General features: G+C 38.1%; 1 protein-coding gene across 3 annotated transcripts in view; it reads left to right on the plus strand.

The window, feature by feature from the left end:
- The first annotated feature begins 2,853 nt into the window (after positions 1-2,853).
- CHIC1 (cysteine rich hydrophobic domain 1) overlaps positions 2,854-25,451 on the plus strand; it is a 74,582-nt gene continuing 51,984 nt past the window's right edge. For all 3 annotated transcript variants that reach the window (XM_023734690.1, XM_023734689.1, XM_004380159.2), the window contains exons 1-2: positions 2,854-3,255; positions 22,038-22,092. In XM_023734690.1, the coding sequence (XP_023590458.1) occupies positions 2,993-3,255; positions 22,038-22,092 (318 nt within the window). In that variant the 5' untranslated portion in view covers positions 2,854-2,992. The remainder of the gene's footprint in view (positions 3,256-22,037; positions 22,093-25,451) is intronic.

A 25,451-nucleotide genomic window follows, 5' to 3' on the forward strand; every position in this document is an offset into this window, starting at 1 on the left:
AATAGTTGCTACAGTATTATTTAGAAACCCTGACATTTCTCATGTTTACAGACAATGGATAAACAAAATCATGTTTTGCTCGGCTGTCTCAATTCCGAATTCCCCTATAGTTCAGCAAAACAAATTACCTCTGGAATCAAACATGCCTTTTCAGCATGATGTATATGCAGGAAAACAGACGTGCAGGTTTGACTCTACTTGAGAGTTTCTCCAAGCACAGCACTTCCTTGAACTGCTCTGTCTTTTTGACAGGGACCTCTTTCCATATTGACAGTGAAATGTCCCCGTCTCCTTCCTCCCTCCCTACCCGACAGCTATCATTTCTTCACTTTTACCATGGCTACGGTACCTCATTTGTGCTTGTCCCAAAGTCACTTCCTACTGCTTTCCCTTTCTCTCTTTCAAATAGCCCTTCCTAGCCTAATCCTGGAAACCCTGGTGGCATAGTGGTTAACAGCTATGGATGCTAATCAAAAGGTTGGCAGTTCAAATCCACCAGGCGCTCCTTGGAAACCCTACGGGGCAGTTCTACTCTGTCCAACAGGGTCGCTGTGAGTCGGAATCAACTCGAAGGCAACGAGTTTGGCTTTTTTTTTTTTTTAGCCTAATCCTGAGTGGTGAAAACAAGTTACTATTTAATAATAAAGAAAATAATTCCCTCTAGACATCGACTTAGTAGACCTTTATGGATAATATGTTTGGAAAATTTTTAGCATCGTCTATGTTTTTTTTTCTTCTTGAAAGAAAAGAACCTGTGCAGAACACTGAATTTAACCTTAAGTCAAAGGTTTTTCACTCCCTTAATTGGCATATGGCATCTTACTTATTAACACTCGAGTATAAAAATTATATATGTCTTGCCAGAGGCTATTATGAAATATTTTAATGTTTCTATCATTTATCATAATTTCTGGCTAGTAGATAAAGTTTTCTATACTACTAAAGGAGTCCTGGTGGCACAGTGGTTAAGAGCTCAGCTGCTAACCAAAAAGGTCAGCAGTGTCAATCCTCCAGCCTCTCTTTGGAAATCATGGGACAGTTCTACTCTGTCCTATAGGGCTGCTGTGAGTCGGAATCCACTTAATGGCAATGGGTTTGGTTTTTTGGTTTTTATACTACAAAAAGCTAGTTTTGTTGCTTATTAATAATGTTACAACTTACGTTCAAAGTCCACCTAATCAAGCTTTTGAATACAATGAGAATTTTTTCACTTTAACAACCCAAACTTCTTGATCATGATGATGGTTTGAACATAAAAGAACCAGTTTTTTCCTCCCTCATAAACCCTAAATACTTTGTTTATACCACTACACTGCTGATGTAATCCTCATCCTAAATTAAAGTGTGGCTATGTCTGTCTCCCCAGTTTCACCATCTGATTGGGATGTAGCTGTAGTGCAGCAGAAAGAGCAGTGAAACTGTTATTAGAATACCTGGATTACAGTATTTGTTCTGTTACTGAGCAGCTGTGTTACTTTGCTGTCTCAATGATCCCTAAATCATGACATGGATTTTTGTGCTTATGCCAAGTATGAAACAGTTTGTGACATTATTTGGAATCCCAAAATATGTGATCTTCACATTTCAGTGAGCGTGGAAAAGAAAGGATAATATATTTGAAACAGAAAATTTGAGGCAAAACTCTATCATAGACCTGAATAAGTTACTTAAACTTCCTGAGACTCAATTTTCTCATCCATAAAACAGATAATTGACACCTACCTCACAGGATTGTTTAAGGGTTTACTGAGATAGAGTATGTGAAGGAATCTAGCTAGTGTCTGGAAAATGGATGATGTTAATTGATGTTTCCATAGTTTGGAATGCTCCCTCCATCTCCTCCATCCCCCTAAAAAACCTCCAAAAAGCAAATGTGCATATTCTGATTTATATATCAAGAAACAGTCCAAAAGGCACCACTCTGCAAAGCGTTTCCTAACAACTTCAGGAGTACAGCCCCTTGGTTAAGAGTACTGGGCTTCTGGAATCAGAAGACACCCCTGGGTTTAAAACCAGGTCTGCCATTTAGTAGTGCCCTGACCTTGGACAAACACTTATCCTCTCTGCATCTAAGTTTCCCATCTGTAAAATGAGATCATCATGGTACATAATGAGACATGCACATAGAACACTAAGCACAGTCCCTGACAGTAAATCCTTCATAAATATTACATAGAAGTAGTAAGAGAAAGCCTCCTCTTCAGTAAAATGTTAATAAAAATGCTTACTCTGCCTCCCAGGTTTGTGACAAAATTCTGATGCAACAGTCTTTTAAACTATAATGCTTAACAAAAGTGAAGGATTGGTATATAACTTGATATATGTTGGGTTAAATTATAATTTCACTTTTATAGGATATACTTTCCCTCATCTGCCTGCACTAGGGTAATGTTGTTGTTAGGTGCCGTCGAGTGGGTTCTGACTCAAAGTGACCCTATGTACAACAGAACAAAACACTGCGCCATGCTCACAATCTTTACGCTTGAGCCCATTGTTGCAGCCACTGTGTCAATCCATCTCCTTGAGGGTCTTCCTCTTTTCCGCTGACCCTGTACTTTATACCAAGCACGATGTCCTTCTTCAGGGACTGATCCCCCCTAACAACATGTCCAAAGTAATAATACACAGCGTTAATCAGTAGGAAATAAAACCTGAAGATACGTCCTCTGGATACAAGTACCAGAAGCCCAAAGAGCAGTATTAAGAGCAGCACCCGCAGACCGGACCTCGATAATTCCCTGGAGTCCACCTCTAACACCCACCCCCGCTTGGAGCCGCGCAAGCGTACACTGAATTCGCTCCTCTCTCCCAGTGCCCCCGCCTCCAACTGCCCCCCTCCTGCACCGTTTCCCCCAACACGCACGCGCGTCTTCTCAAATCCTGTTCCTAACCACCCTCCTCTTTCCTTTTCTTTTGTTCCCCCTCCTCTTCCAGTACCTCAGCAGGTTCAAACTCTTTTCCGTGAGGGTGGCGGCAATCGCGAGGTCACGTGATGAGCATCCTGCTGCCCAACATGGCGGAGTTCGACACCATCTCTGAACTGGAGGAGGAGGAGGAGGAAGAAGCCGCAACGTCGTCGTCGTCGCCGTCGTCGTCGTCGTCGGTTTCGGGGCCCGACGACGACGAGGAAGATGAGGAGGAGGAGGAAGAAGAGGAGGAGGAGGCGCCGCCCCCGCCTCGGGTAGTGAGCGAGGAGCATCTGCGAAGATATGCCCCAGACCCTGTATTGGTTCGCGGCGCCGGCCACATCACTGTGTAAGCGAGAGAGGGCTGTGGGGTAGGAAAAGGCTGAGATTTGCAGAAAGAGAAATGAGAAGGTGATAGAGGGGCCTGTGGAGTGGGGGGAGGGCCGGCTGAAGCGTACAGCTAGGAAAGGACACCTAGTCTAAATGGTGAAACCGAGGGGATAGGTGGATAGGAAGTGAGGAAAGTGTAAATATGATGCACCACAGGAGTGAGTGTAGGAGAGGGAAGTTAGGGGTTTCGGAGCCAGTGGAATTGGGGTAGGGGTGAGTCTCCTTTCTTCTGTGTATCCTGGCAAGTGAATGATCTTTAAACTGCGGGATGTACCAGTAGGATCTGTGCTGCTAAGATTCGTGTCTAGTGGAACACACACGGTGACTGCTGTGACATGTGACAAGACAGGCTTTTGTTCTTCAAAAGAGAAAAATGATATATTTGTGAATAATATGATAGTGTATCCACCGTTATTCATTCATCCATTCTTTCTATCTAATCCATATAGTAATGAGTACAGTAATCGTTTATCTTAATCACTCCTCACTCTGACATTCCTTAAATATCACACCATTAGAGGTTCAGTTTAAGAGGCATCTATGGAAAGTAGAAAGCAATGGATCGGGAGTCAGGTCTCTTGAATGCTAGTCCCAGCGTTGCTTCTTACTGGCCCTGTGACCTTGGTCAGGTTACTTCTCATTTCTGGACGTTGATTTCTCCATCTGTACATGAGGGATTTGGAGTAGATGGTTTCTAAGGCCTTTCCAGTTCTAAGATAATTCTGAGATAGCTTGAGTGGAGTTTATAGCCACAAATAATAAATATGCAGTCATTTAATAGATATGGAAAGTAGTCCCAGGTGAGCTGAGGAATATTTCTTGAAAACTTATCCAGGGTAGTTTTTTTTTTCTTTTTTTTTTAAATCGAAATCTTGGATCATATTTGAGAAAATAAAAGGGGGAGGGACTTCATAACATAATTGCAAAGCCAAAAATATTTGAATAATTCTCTGGGCTTTCAAGAGTGCTTCCTCATTTTTTATGTGCTTGGACTGTAAATACTTGGAAGTTTGAGTATTGTGTTATGTTTATCTTCTCATCTATGCTATCTTTTACTGCATTTTCAAAATAGGCCTTTTTTTCTATCAAGTCATGCTGCCTCTAATTTTGATAATGGTTCACCTACCTCTTGACTTTCAATTGCGTTCATATTATATGAAATCGTATATTATAATATGCACCACCTCCCCTCACTGTGTTAGCTTTTAATTTTTACATGTTGAAGATTTTAACTGTAATGTAATTTTGTGTGTGTGAAATGTATTAACAAAGATTTTGAAATTGTGGAAGGGCTTGGGGGGGCTTTTAGGCCTGCTTTTTGACTAGGAAATTTTAACAAAATTTTTCTTTGTTCAGGAATTTTACAGATAGCCTACAACATTCAGATGCCAGATTTCTGAACTATCTTACTTCCTTTCTTTTCATCACTCAGGAGACAATTTGTTACTCAAATTAATTATGATTCTGGCACCAGAGGTTACTTTTATATAGATTTTTCCACATGACTGAACAGAAAAAAGGTTTCTTATTCCAGTTCATAATTTTATACTCCAGCACTTCTAAAACCCCTTAATATTTTCTAAAATTCAGACAATGGAGAAGGAGCAAGGAAACAGTATTTAACTTCCCTGAAACTTATTTGTGGTTCCATTCCACTCTCCATACAACCATAGTGAAGTAGTTAACAAACCTATTTTCTTCATTAGTAGCAAAGCACTGACATTTGCCACACCCAGACCCCTGTGATAGGTGTAGTCTCTCCCAGCTTAAGAATTCTGAAGTAATGGTGCTAGTAGTAACTGTTGGTATTAATTGACTGAAGCCAAAACCTGAAAAGTAACAGACCAATACTTGTATATAGTGTATATAGTTTGAAAACTTATTTAGTTATACTGTATACATTCTGTCACCTGGAAAACATATTTGATATGTAATGTCTGGGATTTGAAAAAAGGTTACATGTTTCGGAGAAAGTTTTACTGGATCTGAGACACTGGTCTTCATATGGTAGTCAAACCTTCATTTTATCAGGTAAAATAAAATTCTTAGGAAATATTTAATCTTATCCTGAGATGTCTAAAATACCAACTTCTATTTAATTTTCTTCTGGTGTGGGAGTGTTAAGAGTTGCCCTAAATTATATTCCCTATCTCAAAGAAATATTTATTCTCACCCAACCCTTAATTTTTTCCATTCTCTGTACAGTCTTCTATTCTGTAGAGGACTTTGTTTCTTTTAAAAGTTTAAAATTTCAGAGCCATACCCCAAATCAGTATATCTTAAACCCAACATTTTTCCCTCTCCACACTGGCTATGCTTTCCAGTTGCCTCATTTCTGACACTGGTACCACCATTTTTATCCCCCAGGTTAATATTTAAAATCCTTTAGTCATTTTAATTCTTTCTTCTGGAATTGCCCTATACTAGTTTATCCCAGAATTATGTCATCATGCCTTTTGAAATGTAACTTAGATTTTTAGTTTTCTCTATTCCTACACTAGCTTGAGTTTCCATCATCTCCTGCTTAAATTATTGCCACAGTCTGCAGCCTCTCCCCACTCCAATCCATCCTGCATGCTTGAGCCAAACTAATCTTCTTAAAGCACAGTTTAATCATGTCATTCTCCTTCTGAAAAAAGCCCGCATTGGATCTTAATTAGGTCTGAATTCCTGTGCTTACTTCCTACAGCCTCAGAGCTTAAGGAGTCTCTCCACTTGTCCAAAGCTAACCACATATGCCTTCCATGCCGTTCACTTCCAGCCTCTTCCCTAATCTTGATCCATCAGGCAGCCCCTGTCTCTCCAGTATTACTTTTCTCTGCCTCTCAACTAGCTCATCCTGTAAACCTGCTCGAGTCTCTCCCATTCTTTAAAAACAAAATAAAACAAAAGCCTTCCTTGACCCATATCTAATCTTTCTTCTTTCCTTCACCTCCAAATTTCTTTAGAGAAGCTACATTTACCATGTCTACTTCCTCTTCACCCCTAGCTGACTGCTGGGCTTCTTCACCTGATGGCGCTTCATCATCTTAAATTCAGCTTGTTCAAAATAGCATTCATCCCCACACATCCCCTCACACCCTCACCCCAACCCCTCAAAAAACAAACAAACAAAACCTCTCTTATTTCTGTATTCTCCATCTGTATTCTACAAATTCAGTTGAATGTATCCCCGCCTTTCCCATTACCCATTCTTGGTTTCTATTTCCCCACTCACTTCCCACAGCTAAGCAAGTGTTAACAATATACGATCTAAATATTTCTTCTTTTTCTCCATACCACCACTTCCCTGATTCAGACTCTTTTCACCACCCTGACTAGTCATCCAGCCTTTGTCCTTGTCACCCTCACATCTGTCTTCCAGCCTGCTGCTAGATTGAGACTCCAAAAGTGCAGATCTAACCAAACCACTTCTCTGCTGAAGATTATTCTGTGTCTTTCCGTCCACCAACAAGGTAGAGTCTAAGGTCCATAACATGACGTACAGAACGCTCATGTTCATGGACCATGTCTGTATATCAGCCTAATTTGTCATTCCCCTTATTGCTTGTATTTCTTTGTTCATAGCATGCTGTTTGTTATTTCTTTGCCTCTGCTCGAGCTGGGGCCTTCATCTAGAATGCTAGCACCCACCTCCCAGTGCCCCCAACTATCCATATGTTACTACCTCTTGCAAGTTTTCTCTGCTGGCACTAAATTGTAACCTTCAGTAGCAGCAACAGTGTATGGTTCCCTATGAATCCTCAGGGCCTAGCACGGTGCCTGGGAGGAAGTAGACACTCAGTAAAACTAAGTTTAATGACTTGGTTTACTCTAGTAACACTCAGTATGTCCACCATAGTGCAAGCTGTCTTACAAGCCCTCAACAAGTACTAGTTAGTCAAATCACGCTGTGCAGAGTACTTGTTTCTGAGCATAGATGTGTACTGATTCAGTATTATCACCAGTCCCAGTGATGGGGAGTATGGCATGGCCTTACTTCTGAAATCTTTGTTAAGCTTGCCCCTATATGTCAGAGTACCCCTGTCTACTTCTATCATCTTAACATTTGGCATTCTAGAGTCTTTAACAAAATATTAATATTTTAGCATGCAATTCATTGCAATAATTTCTCAAGAAGTTGAATAATCTAACCATTCCAATGGTTAGATACATATCGTGAAGAATTCAAATTGTGATTTCATTTCTGAGACAATGATCATATGGTTATTGTGGGGTCTTTTTCCACATTGAAAAAAATGTGACTAAATTAACTCCCATGAATTTTAGGTTATAGAAACAGAAATAATGAAACGTCTTTTGGAAATATAAGGTGTTTCAGAAACACATACGAGTGATGTAACTTAGTATCTATAACTTTTTTTCTTGTTTTTTGGGAGGATAAATATTTAGATCCAGTGTATTGAAATATAAGGAAAATTACATCTTATGAGTTTTTTTCTTATTTATAGTAATGATCACACTCTTTGTATTATTTAAAATATACAGCTATTTACCCTTGATAATAGACCTGTACAGAAGTTAGCAGATATGATAGATTACCAGTTCTTAGAAATTTATAAAATTGGCATATTAAAATTAATATAAAAGAGCTGAAGTTGTTAGATACAGAATTAAAGAAGAGGAACAAATTTGCCAAACAGTGTGTCTTAGTCATCTAGTGCTGGTATAACAGAAATACCGCAAGTGGATGGCTTTTAACAAGAGAAATTTATTCTCTCGTAGTCCAGTAGGCTACAAGTCGGAATTCAGGGCATCATCTTCAGGAGAAGGCTTTCTCTCTCTGTCAGCTCTGGAGGAAACTCCTTGTGATTCATCAGTCTTCGCTTGGTCTGGGAACATCTCAGTGCAGGAACCTCAGGTCCAAAGGAAGCACTCTGCTCCTGGCACTGCTTTCTTGGTGGTGTGAGCTTCCTTTGTGTCTCTGCTTGCTTCTCTCTTTTGTATCTCAAAAGAGATTGGATTAAGACAGTATCTGATCTTGTAAACCTCCTCAGTATAACCTCATCACAGTGATAGAATTTACAGCACATAAGGAGATCACATATAACCTCATCATAGTGATAGAGTTTACAACACATAAGGAAATCACATCCGATTACACAATCATACAATACTGGGAATCATGACCTAGCCAAGTTGCTACACACATTTTTGGGGGGACACAATTCAATCCATGACACAGTGTATTTCTGCAAAAATTCAGAGAGCATTATAAATGTTAATACTTCTCAAATCAGGGAGTGGAATAGTTTTTCTATAAACAGTTGTCTGAGAAATTACAGTAATGCATTCTTAATTTGTGTTTATATAAGGTGAATATTTTATAAGATTCGTAGGCTTTGAGAATGATGAAGCTCAGTAACTTGCCGTTGTATAGTGTGGTAAGACACGATTATTTCCATATGAAAGACTAAAGACATTTAACTAGAATTTTAAAAAAATCCGTTTGAATTGTATGGCATAGACTTGCTTTTTCCTTGGTATATAATTCAATATGCATGCTTCAGAATCAGTGTTAATATAGGTACATAGTTTCCTAATGAAATCGTGTTCCTTCTTTGCAAAATTTTACTACACTTTGATCTGTTAGTATAGTCCCCTACCTTTCTTAAACAACCTGAGTGCGTGAAGTTTAATTTGTGTGAGGTTTTGAAAGGCTGATGTGTAGCCATTTTCAAAAGATGAAAAACAGTGAGGGGCTTGGGAAGGGAAAGAAGAAGAGGGAAGAAAACTAAGAGGACTCAGCCTTCTTTTCCTCAATTTCTCCAAAGTATTGTTCTTTATAACTTGGGCATTGAAGACCCTTGACAAATAAAATATAATCATTGAGTACCACCAGCCTGGTCAGCTTCAAATAGATATTAGATTCTATATTTAGTGAAGATAAAATGACTGTGTGAGCAGTTCTAAGTGTCTGTTCATCTAATGCTGAAGAGCCCCATATCCTGGCTAATGTCTATCAGTGATCAGTAGTGAGTAGATGAGCTTCTGTAACCTCTGTGGACGCAGAGTTCTTAACTTAATGGTTTTTTTAAATGAAACAGAGCTGTGGTGTTTATTCAGCAGCAACCATTTCAACATTTTCCTGGTAGCTATTAAGTGAACTGTTTTACTTAGGTTTATTTGAGTTTAGCATTCTTTTTACATGTTGAGACTTTAAAGAAGTAAGTTAAGGAAAGAAGTCCTCGTAGGAAAGAACAGAATTGCTACTGCCTATTAGCCAAAGTTATGAGATAGTATTGAGCCTAGTATGCCTTTTTTCATACTTTTTTAAGTGAATATTATATGCTATAGAGGAGTATGTTAAGAAGTAAAATGAAGTTTTCTTTACCATTTCAAATATAATTATTAGAAAAGAAAACCCGTTCTTATATTAGAGAAGAAAATTAGTAACCTGAATATAGAAAGTATTTCTTCAGAACTTGAGCACTGGGCTAAGCACTGTGAAAAATACAGAGAAAACAAAGCATGGGCTTTGCCTTACGAAACTAACTTTAAATTTGACTTTAAGATATTGATATGGATGAGCAGGATTTTAAGATATTGGTATGGATGAGCAGCAAAGAATAAAGTATTTTATTAACTGTTGAATTATGTAGTATAGATTAGAAGTGATTATGTGTGTTCAGAAAAAAGGGGGCATCCCTGAGGTGGAGCGTTCAGGGCATCACAGAGAGGATTGGAATTTGTTTTATTCGTTGAAGGCTGCATAGGATTTAAACTAGAGAGAGGGTGCAACAGGAACCATGTGAGCAAAGACAAGAATGTACATAACAGTGGCAATGGAAAGGAAGGAATCATTATGAAAATGATTTCAAAGGAAGAAATAACAAGACTTTAGGGACCATCTGATTATAGAAAGAGTGCAAAAAATAGAAGAGGAAAGGTGCAAAAATGATACCAAGGTCTAGGTTAAAGGAAAAGATTAATGGTCCCATTGACAGAGATGAGGAATTTGAAAGGGGGAACCAGTTTCTAGGAAATGGTAACATTTAATTTTAGACACGTTTCATTTATGGTGGTATTCTTTTGTGGCAAGATATACAGATGGAATTTTTCAGTATGCAGTTAAAGATAAGGGACTAGAACACTTTTGAAAATGTAGAACTAGAGATACAGATTTCATGGTCACCGAAAAGAAATGATTGTCAAAGCTATAAATAGAAATGAACTGTTAGTTTCCCTTAGAAAGAGAAGCAGATAGCTAAAAGCTAAATTTTGGAAAAAGTCAAGAGTGTCAAGGAGAGGAAATGGAAGAATGGGAGAGTTAGGAAGGGAGCAATCAACAGTGTCACAAACTGCAGGCAAAGTCAGGGAGAAAAATCCTGAAGATAACATAGAATTTGGCAGTAAATAAGATGAACTGGAAGAGATTATTTTCAGTTAAGTGACAGCATCAAAAATCAAGAGATTAAGAAAGAAGGGGCTATTAACAAAATGGAAACTACAAAAATTCGTTTGTCTGGAGATAAGTAAAAAGAGAATAGCAAAGTTAAGAATTTTTTATTGTGGTAAAATGTACACAACATAAAATTTGCCATTTTAACCACTTTCAATTTTACAATCCAGTGACATTAATTACACTCACAATGCTGTGCAACCATCACCACTATTGGTTTCCAAAACTCTTTTGTCACCTCAAAAAGAAACTCTTTGTACCCATTAAGTAATAACTCCCATTCCCCCTTCCTTCCCAGCCCGTGGTAATCACTAATGTCTATCTCTAAGCATTTGTCTACTCTAGATATATAAATTGGATCATACAATATTTGTCCTTTTGTGTCTGGCTTATTTGCCTTAGCATAATGTTTTCAAGGTTCATCCATGTCGTGGCATGTATTAGAACTTCATTCCTTTTTTATAGTGAAATAATATTCCATTGTGTATGTATACCACATTTTCTTTATCCGTTCATCTATTGATCGACATTTGGGTTGTTCCCACCATTTGGCTGGTGTGAATACTGCTACAGTGAACAGTGGTGTACAAGTATCTGAATCCCTGCTTTCAAGTCTTTAGGGTATATCCCCAGGAGTGGAATGCTGGATCATATGGTAATTCTATGTTTTACTTTTTGAGGAACCACCAACTCATTTTCCACAGCGGCTGCCACAGTTCACATTTCCACCAGCAATGGATTCGGGTTCCAGTTTCTCCACATTCATGCCAACACTACTTATTTTCGTTTATTTATTTATTTTTTAATAATAGCCATTCTAGCGGTTGTGAAGTGATATCTTATTGTGGTTATGATTTGCATTTCCATAAAGACTAATGATTTTGAGTATATTTTTAAGTACTTATTGACCAATTGTATATCTTCTCAGAGAGATGTCTATTCAAGTTCTTTGCCTATTTTTTGATTGTGTTGTTTGTCTTTTGTTGTTAAGTTCTAGGAGTTCTTTATATAGCCTGTATGTTAAACCCTTATCAGGGTTTCCAAACATTTTCTCCAGTTCCATAGGTTGTCTTTTTCCTTTCTTGATGTTCTTTGATGCACAATTTTTTTATTTTGATGAAGTGCAGTTTATCTGTTTTTTCTTGTGTTGCTTGTGCTTTTGGTGTTGTATCTAAGAATACACTGCCAGAAACAAGGTCATAAAGATTTACCCCTGTTTTATTCTAAGAGTTGTATGGTTTTGGCTCTTATAAATAGATCATTGATCCGTTTTGAGTTAATTTTTGCATATGGTGTGAGGTAGGGGTCCAGTGTCATTCTTCTGCATGTGGAAATCAAGTTGTCCCAGCATCATTGTTTTGAAGAGACTGATTCTTTCCCCATTGAATGGACTTGGCTCCTGTCTTAGTCGTCTAGTGCTGCTATAACAGAAATACCACAAGTGGATGGATTTAACAAAGAGAAATTTATTCTCTCACAGTTTAGGAGGCTAGAAGTCCAAATTCAGGGTGCCAGCTCTAGGGGAAGGCTTTTGCCCTCTGTCGGCTCTAGGGGAAGGTCCTTGTCATCAATCTTCTACTGGTCTAGGACCTTCTCAGTGCAGGAACCCTGGGTCCAAAGGACACGCTCTGCTCCCAGCACTATTTTCGTGGTGAAATGAGGTCCCTCATCTCTCTGCTTCCTTCTCTCTTTTATATCTCAAAAGAGATTGACTCAAGATACAACCTAATCTTGTAGATTGAGTCCTGCTTCATAAACATAACTGCCTCTAATCCTGCCTCATTAACATCATAGAGGTAGGATTTACAACACATAGGAAAATCACATCAGATGACAAAATGGTGGACAGTCACACAATACTGGGAACCACGGGTTAACCAAGTTGACACACAGTTTTGGGGGACACAGTTCAATCCATAACAGCAATGTTGTTGAAAACCAATTGGCTATATATGTATGAGTTTATTTCTGGACTCTCAGTTCTATTCCATTGGTCTGTGTCCATCCTTATACCAGTACCACACTGGTTTATTGTTTGTTTGATTTTGGTGAAAATGTATAAAATACATGTCATCTCAACAATTTCTACATGTATAGTTCAGTAACACTGATTATATTCTTCAACTTGTGCAGCCATTCTCACTATTCTTTTCCAAATCATTCCACCACTGTTAACATAAACTCAGTGCCCCCTAAGCAAAAACTCCTCCTTTCCCGCTTTCTCCCACCCTTGGTAACAACTTATAATCTTTGGTTTCTATGTATTTGCTTATTTCACATACCTGAGATCATACAGTATTTGTCCTTTTCCAGCTGACTTATTTCACTCAGCATGTTTTCAAGGTTCATCTGTCTTGCGGCATCCATCAGGACTTGATTTCTCTTTATGGCTGAGTAATATTCCATTGTGTATATATACCATATTTTGTTTATTCATTCATCTGTTTGTGGACTTTTGGTTATTTCCACCTTTTGGCTATTGTGAAAAGTGCCGCAATGAATATTGGTGTACAGGTTTCTGTTTGTATGAAATTCCAGCCTTCACTTCTTCTGGGTGTGTACCTGGGATTGGGATTGCTAGGTCATTCTGTAGTTCTATGTTCAGCATTCTCAAGGACCACCAAACTGTTCTCCACAGTGGCTGCACCATTTTACATTCCCACCAGCAATAGATGAGGTCTCCAAACACACTGTTTTGATTACTGTAGTTTTGGAGTACTCTTGAAATTGGGAAATATGAGTCCTTCTAGTTTGTTCTTCTCTGTCAAGATGATTTTGACCATTCAGAGCCTTGTGTGATTTCATATGAATTTAAGGATTGGCTTTTCCATTTCAGAAAAAAAAAGACTGTGGGAATTTTGGTAGAGATTACATTGAATCTGTAGATCACTTTGGGTAGTATTGGCATCTTAAAAATATTAAGCCTTTGTGAGCATAATAATCAACATAAATCAAAGTCCCCTATTTTTCACGTCTTTACCGCTTCTGTTCTGACACCAGCTGCACATGCAGCAATTCTTCCTCTGACCCTAACCACCTAGAAGCCTCACAAAGTAAAGGACACAGTCCTTCAGACTGCCAAGTTGACCAAAGACTTCACTTTGGCAGTCCCCACAGAACCCTCACTTCTGACCTGCTGGTTACAAATTCTGGGCTATCCCTTACAGCCTAAGGATACCAACCATAAGCTCAGGGGTTCCTAGACCCCTCACTTCTGACTTGCTAGCTCCTACTACTCCCTCTGGTTTGATAATGTACTGGAATGAGTCACAAAACTCATAGAAAGCACTAATGATTACAGTTCTCTTTTTAACGATACAAATCAGGATCAGCAAAAGAAGAAACACATAGGGTGAAGTTGGGGAGAGTTCCCAATGCAGAACTTCCATGTCCCAAAAAAGGGACGTGCTACCCTCCTACTTGTATTAATGTCTTTCACCAAGCAGGAAGCCCATAGAGCTTCCATGTCCAGAGCCTTTATTGTGGCCTCATTATGTAGCCATGACTGAATCAACCCACCTCCCCTGAGGTCAGCTGATATCATGAGGTGGTGTTTCTGGGCTGGCCAGTCCCCACCTCAGTCACCTTATTAGTTAAACTTTCAGATATGGTCTGGAGGACTATAAATAACAAAGGCACCTCAGATAGGAAATTCCAAGGGTTTAGAGTTGGGGCCCTGGTGGTGCAGTGGTTAAGAGAGCCAGAGTATGATCTTGAGTATATCCCATCTGAATTTAGAAACCATCTCAAGAATAGATATGATGCCTTGAACACTAATGACCGAAGACCAAACGAGTTGTGGAGTGACATCAAGGACATCATACATGAAGAAAGCAAGAGGTCATTAAAAAGACAGGAAAGAAAGAAAAGACCACAATGGATTGCAGAAGAGACTCTGAAACTTGCTCTTGAACTTAGAGTAGCTAAATTGAAAGGAAGAAATGATGAAGTGAAAGAGCTGAACAGAAGATTTCCAAGGGTGGTTCAAGAAGACAAAGTAAAGTATTATAATGACATGTGCAAAGAGCTGGAGATAGAAAATCAAAATGGAAGAACACACTCAGCATTTCTCAAGCTGAAAGAACTGAAGAAAAAATTCAAGCCTCGAGTTGCAGTATTGAAGGATTCTACAGGAAAAATACTAAACCACACAGGAAGCATCAAAAGAAGATGGAAGGAATACACAGAATACACTGTACCAAAAAGAATTAGTTGACATTCAGCCATTTCAGGAGGTAGCATATGATCAAGAACCAATGGTATTGAAGGAAGAAGTCCAAGATGCACTGAAAGCATTGGTGAAAAACAATGCTCCAGGAATCAAGGGAATACCAACTGAGATTTTTCAACAAACAGATGCAGTGCTGGAAGTGCTCACTCGTCTGTGCCAAGAATTTGGAAGACAGCTACCTGGCCAACCGACTGGAAGAGATCCATGTTTGTACCCATTCCAAAGAAAGGTGATCCAACAGAATGCAGAAATTATCAAACACTATCATTAATATTACACACCAGTAAAATTTTGCTGAAGATTATTCAAAAGCAGTTGCAGCAGTACATCGACAAGGAACTTCCAGAAATTCAAGGTGGATTCAGAAGAGGACATAGAACAAATGATATCATTGCTGATGTCAGGTGGATCCTGGCTGAAGGCAGAGAATACCAGAAAGATGTTTACTTGTGTTTTATTGACTATGCAAAGGCATTCAAGTGTGTGAATCATAACAAATTATGAATAACATTGTGAAGAATGGGATTTCCAGAACACTTAATTGTGCTCATGAGGAACCTGTACTAGGACCAAGAGGCAGTCGTTCAAACAGTACAAGGGGATACGGCATTGTTTAAAGTCAGGAAAGGTGTGCCTCAGGGTTGTATCCTTTCACCATACTTATTCGATATGTATGCGGAGCAAATAATTTGAGAAGCTGGACTATATGAAGAAGAAGGGGCATCAGGATTGGAGGAAGACTCATTAACAACCTGTGATATGCAGATGATACAACCTTGCTAGCTGAAAGTGAAGAGGACTTGAAGCACTTACTGATGAAGATCAAAGGCCACAGCCTTCAATATGGATTACACCGCAGTATAAAGAAAACAAAAACCCTCACAACTGGACCAGTAAGCAACATCATGATAAACGGGGAAAAGATTAAGGATGTCAAGACTTTCATTTTTCTTGGATCCACAATCAGCACCCACGGAAGCAGCAGTCAGGAAATCAAACAACGCATTCATTGGGCAAATCTTCTGCAAAAGATCTCTTTAAAGTGTTAAAAAGCAAAGGTGTCACCTATAAGGACTAAGGTGCGCCTGATCCAAGCCATGGTGTTTTCAGTTGCCTCGTATGCATTTGAAAGCTGGACAATGAATAAGGAAGACCACAGAAGAATTGATGCCTTTGAATTATGGTGTTGGCGAAGAGTATTGAATATACCATGGACTGCCAGAAGAATGAACAAATCTGTCTTGGAAGAAGTACAGCCAGAATGCTCCTTAGAAGCAAAAATGGCCAAGACTTCATCTCACATACTTTGGTCATATTATCAGGAGGGACCGGTCCCTGGAGAAGGACATCATGCTTAGTAGAGTAGAGGGTCAGCGAAAAAGAGGAAGACCCTCAATAAGATGGATTGACACAGGGGCTGCAACAATGGGCACAAGCATAACAATGATTGTGAGGATGGCACAGGACCAGGCAGTGTTTTCCTGCTGTTTTTCATAGGGTGGCTATGAGTCAGAATCAACTTGACTGCACCTAAGAACAACAGTAGCTTAGTTGTGGATTTTGGGGGATTTTCCATATATAGAATCATATTATCTGTGACTAAAACAAGTTTTACTTCTTTTGTAATTTGGGTGCCTTTTATTTGAGATTTTCTGTTTCTTCTGGAGACAGTCTATGTAGTTTATGTGTTTCTAGGAATTTGTCTGTTTAATCTAAGTTATCTAATTTGTGTTCATAATACTCTGTTATGGTCCTTTTTATTTCTGTAGGATAAATTGTAATGTCACCACTTTCATTTCAGATTTTAATTATTTGCATCTTCACTCTTTTTTTGTCAGTCTGCTAAAATTCTGTCAATTTAGTTGATCTTTCAAAGAACCAACTTTTGGTTTCATTGATTTTCTCTATTTTCTACTTCTTTGTCTCTGTTCTAATGTTAGAATTTTTAAAATAATATTCAAAATATTTTGAGAGATAAACCTTTCTGTACCCTGTATATACTTGATATCAAGTAGAGGAATGGCGGTTGGAAAAAGTTATAATGGCAGCAATATCTAAAAAAGGTAGGATCATGTTATTGTCATTACATCTAAAAGGCACTTAGACAAGATATATAGTACTCTCTTTAAAATGTATCATGTCTACTTTCTAAAAGTGAAACTTATATCTATTTCTCTATGTTGCACAATAAAAATTTACAGTTTGGAATAATGACTTAATTACCTCTTTTTGACTGTTGTTGCTAAGTGCCGTCAAGTCGGTTCCTACTCATAGTGATCTTATATACTACAGAACGAAAAACTACCCAGTCCTACACCATCCTCATGATCATTGTTATGCTTGAGTCCAATATTGCAGCCACTGTATTAATCCATCTGGTTGAGGGTCTTCATCTTTTTCTCTGACCTTCCACCTTACCAAGCGTGATGTCCTTCTCTAGGGACCGATCCCTCCTGATAACATGTCCAAGGTATGGGAGACGAAGTTTCACCATCCTCACTTCTAAGGAGCATTCTGGCTATACTTAGACAGATTTGTTCGTTCTTTTGGCAGTCCGTGGTATATGCAATATTCTTCGCCAACACCATAATTCAAACGTGTCAACTCTTCTTAGGTCTTCCTTATTCATTGTCTAGCTTTCGAATGCATATGAGGCAGTTGAAAACACTGTGGCTTGGATCAAGGGCACCTTAGTCCTTGAAGTGACATTTTTGCTTTTAATACTTTAAAGAGATCTTTTGCAGCAGATTTGCCCAATGCAAATATCTTGACTGCTGCTTCCATTGGTGTTGATTACGGATCCAAGTAAAATGAAGTCCTTGACAATTTCAGTCTTTCTCATTCCATCATGATGTTGCTTATTGGTCCATTTGTGGGGATTTTTGTTTTCTTTATATTGAGGTGTAATCCATACTTAAGGCTGTGGTCTTTGATCTTCATCAGAAGTAAGTGCTTCAAGTCCTGTTCACTTTCAGCAAGGAAGACTGTGTCATCTGCATAACTCAGGTTGTTAATGAGTCTTCCTTCAATCCTGATGCCCTGGTCTTCTCCATATAGTCCAGGTTCTCGGATTATTTGCTCAGCATGCCTATCGAATAAGTATGGTTAAAGGATACAACCCTGATGCACACCTTTCCTTACTTTAAACTACGCCGTATCCTTGTTCCGATCGAATGACGGACTCTAAATCTATGTCCAGGTTCCTCATGAGCACAATTAAGTGTTCTGGAAATCCCATTTTTCACAATGTTAGCCATAATTTGTAATGATCCACACAGTTGAATGCCTTTGCATAGTCAATAAAACACAGGTAACATCTCTCTGGTATTCTCTGCCTTCAGCCAGGATCCGTCTGACATCAGCAATGATATCCCTGGTACCACGTCCTCTTCTGAATCCAGCTTGAATTTCTGGCAGTTCCCTGTCGATGGACTGCTGCAATGACTTTAGAATGATCTTTAGCAAAATTTTACTTGCTTGTGATATTAATGATATTGTTTGATAATTTCTGCATTTGGTTGGATCACCTTTCTTTGGAATAGGCATAAATATTGATCTCTTGGCCAGGTAGCTGTCTTCCAAATTTATTGGCATGACTAGTGAGCAATTTCAGCACCGCTTCCGTTTGTTGAAACGTCTCAATTGGTATTCCATCAATTCCTGGAGCCTTGTTTTTCACCATTGCCTTTAGTGCACCTTGGACTTCTTCCTTCACTACCATCAGTTCTTGATCATATGCTGCCTCCTGAAATGTCTGAACGTCAACCAGTTGTTTTTAATACAGTGACTCTGTGCATTCCTTCCATCTTCTTTTGATGCTTCCTGCATCATTTAATATTTTCCCCGTAGAATCCTTCAGTATTGCAACTCAAGCCTTGAATTTTTTCTTCAGTTCTTTCAGCTTGAGAAATGCCGAGCGTGTTCTTCCCTTTCGGTTTTCTAACTCCAGGTCTTTGTATAGGTCATCATAATACTTTACTTTGTCTTCTTGAGCCACCCTTGGAAATCTTCTGTTTAGCTCTTTTACTTCATCATTTCTTCCTTTCGATTTAGCTACTCAAAGTTCAAGAGCAAGTTTCAGAGTCTCTTCTGACATCCATTTTGGTCTTTTCTTTCTTTCCTGTCTTTTTAACGATCTCTAGCTTTCTTCTTGCATGATGCCGTTGATGTCATTCCACAACTCATCTGGTCTTTGGTCATTAATGTTCAATGTGTCAAATCTATTATTGAGATGGTCTTTAAATTCAGGTTGGATATACTCAAGGTTGTGCTTTGGCTCTCTTGGACTTGTTCTAATTTTCTTCAGCTTCGGCTTGAACTTACATATGAGCAATTGATGGTCTGTTCCACAGTTAGCCCCGGCCTTGTTCTGACTGATGATATTGTGCTTTTCAATCATCTTATCGTCTCATTGTGCTCTTATGAATAGCAGCGGAACATTGTCTGATATAGTGCCAGAAGATGATCCCCGCAGACTGGAAGGCACTCAAAATATGACTGAGGAGGAGCTGCCTCTCAGAGTAGAGTTTACCTTGATGATGTGGATGGAGTCAAGCTTTTGTGACTTCATTTACTGATGTGACATGACTCAAAATGAGGAGAAACAGCTGCAAACATCCATTAATAATTGTAAGGTGAAATGTACAAAGTATGAATCTAGGAAAATTGGACATCATTAAAAATGAAATGAAACACATAAACATCAATATTCTAGGCATTAGTGAGCTGAAATGGACTGGTATTGGCCATTTTGAATCGAACAGTCACATGGTCTGCTATGCCAGGAATGACAAATTGAAGAGGAATGGTTTGCATTCATCACCAAAAAGAACATTGCAAGATCTATCCTGAAGTACAGTTCTGTCAGAGGATAATACCCAAACACCTGCAGGGAAGACCAGTTAATACAACTATTGTTCAAATTTATGCACCCACCACTAAGGCCAAAGATGAAGAAATTGAAGATTTTTACCAGCTTCTGCAGTCTGAAATTGACCAAACATGCAGTCAAGATGCATTGATAATTACTGGTGATTGGAATGTGAAGTTTGGAAACTAAGAAGGATTGGTAGTTGGAGAATATGGCCTTGGTGATAGAAATGTCACTGGAGATTGCATGATAGAATTTCGTAGGACCAACAACTTCTTCATTCCATTACCTTTTTTCAGTAACATGAACTGCAACTGTACACGTGGTCTTTGCTGGATGGAATACACAGGGATCAAATTGACTACATCTGTGGAAAGAGATGATGGAAAAGCTCAATATCATCAGGCAGAACAAGGCCAGGGGCCAACTGCGGAACACTCTATCAATTGCTTTTTGACTAGTGATATATATTTAACTATTTAGCTAGCTAAATAGTGATTTGAATGAAGTATGTTTCTTGCGCTATCAAGTATTTGTTGTATTATTGATTGCTGAGTTAGCATATAATTGCAAATATATATTTAATACTAGAATGTAAATTTATCAAACATTGAATGAAAGTTGGCATGAAAAGATTTATGTACAGGGGTGTCCCATCTTGTTTTAAGTTTGGCTGTACTTCTGTGACTATATAGATTTAAAAAGAATGTATGTTTACATTTTATGTTCTCATTACTTGTACTGACACCTGATCAACAGAAGTAATGAAATATTTTTTGATGGAGTCTAAATTATTTATTATTTTTCTCAAGTACTTTCAAACATATAATTTGTTTTAAAAAACATTTTGAACATACAAGGTATAGTGTATTTATGCACAGGTGTGTACCTTGTTACTAGCTGCTAAGCATAGAGTCTTCGTGCCTAAGACTGGCTTGTGTCCTTGAACGGGAGTTATAAGCATAAATGATGCCAGGAGTATATGATATTCCTATAAGGAGTTTTAAATAGGACCTTAAATTCTTTACTAAGGACCTGATGTCCACACTTCTTTAAAGTGACCCTAAGACCAAAGTGCTATAAATCAGTTGAATCAAGCAGTACAGTAGCCTATTATTCAACGAATATTTATTAAATACCTACTGTATTCCATTATGCTATTACGCATAATGGAAGATAGCAGAATAAATTAGCCACAATCCACGCTCTCAAGGAGCTTAATGTAGCACAGAAAGTACTTTGGGATCAGCATTTGAATTTTGGTTTTCCGCATTTACTAGGTACATGACTTTGGGCAAGTCATTTAATTAATTAATTATTTCTGAGTACCAGCTTCCTTGTCTATACAGTAAGTATGACAGTACCTTTCTTGCATGGTTGTCAAGTTTAGAAGTAATATATTTAAAGTACCTAGCACAGTTTTTGGTCCATAGTAAGTACACAGTTAATGGTTACTGTTATTGTTACCGCGCAAGGAGTTCCTACTAAATGTTAAAGTATTTTCCTTTTTGCTTACATCTGCTAACATAAAGTTGTAGTCACTATTGTATAATATCATTTAACTTGGAGGAAGTGATCTCTGTTATCCCTACTGAAATCAACAAGTAGGTAAACAATCATTCATAAAATTCATTTTGACTTCTTTGTACAGATTTCAGTAAGGGTACTTGAGAGAGTTGGGGCTTTAGAGGCTGGGATTTGTTTCCTCAAAACCAGTTGAACATATAGATGAAAGCCAGTCATAGCGATCAACCTTTTAGTATCTGAATAGTAACTGGTTACAAGTTGTTGAACTCTATAGTTCCAAAGGTGGGTTAAGTTTTTATTAGAAAAAAATTTTCATGTATAAACAAAAGTAGAAAGAATAGTATAATGCACTGCCATGTACTACCCATCATCCAGCTCCAACAGTTACTGACGAAGTGTGGTATAGCAGAAACATTTCAGTTATAATTATGATATTTCTAGCTCCATATCAGTGTTTCTCTGATTTATTCTTTTTAATCCCATGTGAGTCTAGTTAGAATGCAATCTTAACATTTGCTCCTATTAATCTTTTGCTGTTTGTTTGGATTAATAGTCAAAGATTTATTTTCAGTAAGTATCACAAAAATTTTTTAGGACACTTTTTTTAAATCACAAGATCGAAAGAAAAATGCATGGCTTTATAACTTTTTTTTAAGGGAAAGCGTTAAATATGCTGGGTAGACTATATTTTGTTCTGTCTTTGTTTTTAAGGTTTGGCTTGAGCAACAAGTTTGATACTGAATTTCCCTCAGTTCTAACAGGGAAGGTAAGTGAGAGTTCACTTTGAACTTTTCCATTCTAAAAGCATTGTCTTATGGCTTATTCGGTGATAAATGCTTTGGCCCATGGGTAGTGAAGTCAAATAACAAGAGGCCAGGGTACTTACAGTCTGTGTTGTTTGTGACTCAAAGCTGCTTCCATGACTACTAGCCTATGACCGTTATTTTGTTCATTGTCTGTTAATGCCAGTCATATTTATCTGTTCAGCTTTTCTCAGCACAGGTAGCGATAAAAATCTATTTTTGTTTTGGTCGGTAATTTCCAGTATTTTTCAGTTTGGACCTCTTATTTTAACTTTGTATCATTCTGTTATTTCTTAAGGTGCCATATGGTATGAATTGTTATGCACGAAAGGAGTCAAAATTTTGATTGGACATTTTCTTACCTTTTATATAGTTTGAGATTCTAAAATTGGACTCACTGCAATAACGTACTTTTTATTACTTTTCTGTTCCCTGTTCTTCTACATTCAGTAATTATCTTTTAGCATTGAGGATCAATACTCAGTCTTCCTAGGACTCAAAACTGTTTGGAAAATGTAGTACAACAGTACTCCTAACTTTCTAGGTCCAAAGGAGAAGGCTCTGACTAAGGCAAAAAGTTACTTACACTCTTTTGAGATTACTTGAGGAAATGCAGAAGAGGAGAGAAAGCCATTAGATTACAAAATGCTCAATAATTTCCAAAGGCCTAGTAGCTGAATGCTTGGGTAGCTAAAATGATGATTTGGGGTTAAAAGAAGTTACCTTTTTGTATTTTGAAGCCTGTAATTTAATTTCATTTAAAATTAAACTAAAAGTTTTTATAAAGATAATGTTCTACATTCTACCTTGGTGAGTAGCATCTGGGGTCTTAAAAGCCTGTGAGCAGCAATCTAAGATACTCCACTGGTCTCACCCCTTTGGGAGCAAGGGAGGATGAAGAGAACAAGATACAAGGAAAAGATTAGTCCAAAGGACTAATGGACCACAGCTACCATGGCCTCCACCAGACTGAGTCCAGTATAGCTAGATGGTGCCCAGCTACCACCACTGACTGCTCTCACCGGGATCACAATAGAGGGTCCTGGACAGAGCTGGAAAAGGATGTAGAACAAAATTCTAACTCACAAAAAAAAAGACCAGATTTACTGGCCTGGTAGACTGGAGAAACCCCAAGAGTATGGCCTCTGGACACCCTTTTAGCTCAGTGATGAAGTCACTCCCAAAGTTCACCATTCAGCCAAGGATTGGACAGCCTCATAAAAGAAAATGAGACTAATGAGGCACAGCAGTCCAGGGACAAGGACTAGAAGGCAGGAGGGGACAGGAAAGCTGGTGATAAGGAACCTAAGGTTGAGAAGGGACAGTGTTGACATGTCATGGGGGTGTTAACCATTGTCATAGGGCAATATGTATACTAACTGTTTAATGAGAAACTATTTGTTCTGCAAACCTTCATCTAAGGTACAAAAAAAAGAAAGGAATTATCTGTGTGAGATCAGGTTGACAACAGCAACTCAGAAGGTTTGATGGGAAGCCTCAGGGGCAGTTAGTTGAAGATAATGGTGATGGAATAATTTGGAAAAGGATAGTGAGAATAGCAGCACAACTGGAAGAATGTAATCCATGTCACTGAGTTCAAACTTTTGAAATGGTGTAACTTTGGCTATGTATATTTTCACCAAAAAAAGGTCCTCCAAGGTCAAGGGAGAGTGTTGACATGTCGTGGGGTTATTAACCAATGTCGTAAAACAATATGTGTACTGTTTACTGAGAAACTATTTGTTCTGTAAACCTTCATCTAAAGTACTGTAAAAAAATTTTTTTTTAAAGTTTAATATTGGTATTATTTTAGTACTAGAATAATGCTATTGTCAGTGGAGATTTTGGTCATATTTTAAAATCATTCAATTCTCTAAAGGGCTTTTATGATACTTTAGTGTTAATTTTTCTCTTATATTGTTTGTGAGAAAAGTAAGATGTGAGTCAGTGTGTATAGTATATATAAGAAAAAGCAGAAATAAGCACATTCTTATTTGTATTTTTGCATAAAGAAACTATAGAAGGATATACATGAAACTGATGAAAGTGATTATGCTTGGCAGGGGAAGAGGAATGAGATGGATGGAAGCAGGGGTGGGAATGGGACTGTTTATTTTAATATCTTTTACTATTGTTTTGATTTTTGAACCAACCTGTTGAAACTTTAATTTATCTTTAATTTGTCCTCTCTTGTTTTAAACTCTTTTCAAATGGGATACGGTCCTTCTGCTGATATTTGTTCCTTTTGTTTCCTCTAAATTTTATTTATTTTGTTGTTGTTGAGAATATACACAGTAAAACATACACTGATTCAACAGTTTCTACCTGTACAATTTAATGACATTGATTACTAGTGACATTGATTATATTCTTCAAGTTGTGCAGCCATTCTCACACTCCTTTTCTGAGTTGTTACTCCCTCATTAACATAAACTCACTGTCCCCTATGGTTGATATCTAATCTTTTGAGTTGCTATTGTCAATTTGATCCCATATAGATAGTTCTTAAAAGAGTATAATGTTCAAGACAGACCTCTTTTACTAGTTAAGCTAAACTATTGTTTGGTTTTAAGAAGACTTCAGGGGATATTTCTGGTTTAAGGTTTAAAGATTATCTCAGGGCAGTAGTTTCAGGGGTCCATCCAGCCTCCATGGTTCTATAAAGTCTGGAGTCCATGACAATTTGAAATTCTGTTGTGCATTTCCCCCCTTTTAATCAAAATTTTTCTATGGAATCTTTGTTCAAAATTTTCCATAGTGGTAGCCAGGCACTATCCATTTCTTCTGGTCTCATGGCAAAGGTGGCAGTTATTCATAGAGGCAATTAGCCACACATTACATATCCTCCTATTCCAGACTAGCCTTCTTCCTCTGTTTCTCCAAGTGAATAGAGACCAATTGTTGTGCCTTGGATGGCCACTTACAAGCTTTTAAGATATTGGTTACTTTTTGTCATGTTTTTTTCATGATGCATTTTCCAGCTGCTTACCCTTCTCACCTTTGGCCTAATCCCAGTCTTCCTCCCAGCTTCCTTAGGGAAACAAAAGAGAAAGATACCAGACATACTTCTTTTTTCAAAGAGTGTCTCTGAGATCATAAGAAATTATATTCAATTTAATACTAAAAGATAGTTTACACTTTAATTACTTCATTTTTCCCCCTTGAAAAATGAGAGCTAGCTTAAGACTATTCATAAAGTTTTCACTGGCCAATTGAAGCAGAAGTCAGGAAATCAAACAGTGTATTGCATTGGGCAAATCTGCTGCAGGAGACCTCTTTACAGTGTTGAAAAGCAAAGATGTCACCTTGAGAACTAAGGTGC

The sequence above is a fragment of the Trichechus manatus genome, unplaced genomic scaffold (genome assembly GCF_000243295.1).
Source record: "Trichechus manatus latirostris isolate Lorelei unplaced genomic scaffold, TriManLat1.0 scaffold00070, whole genome shotgun sequence".
NCBI lineage: Eukaryota > Metazoa > Chordata > Mammalia > Sirenia > Trichechidae > Trichechus > Trichechus manatus.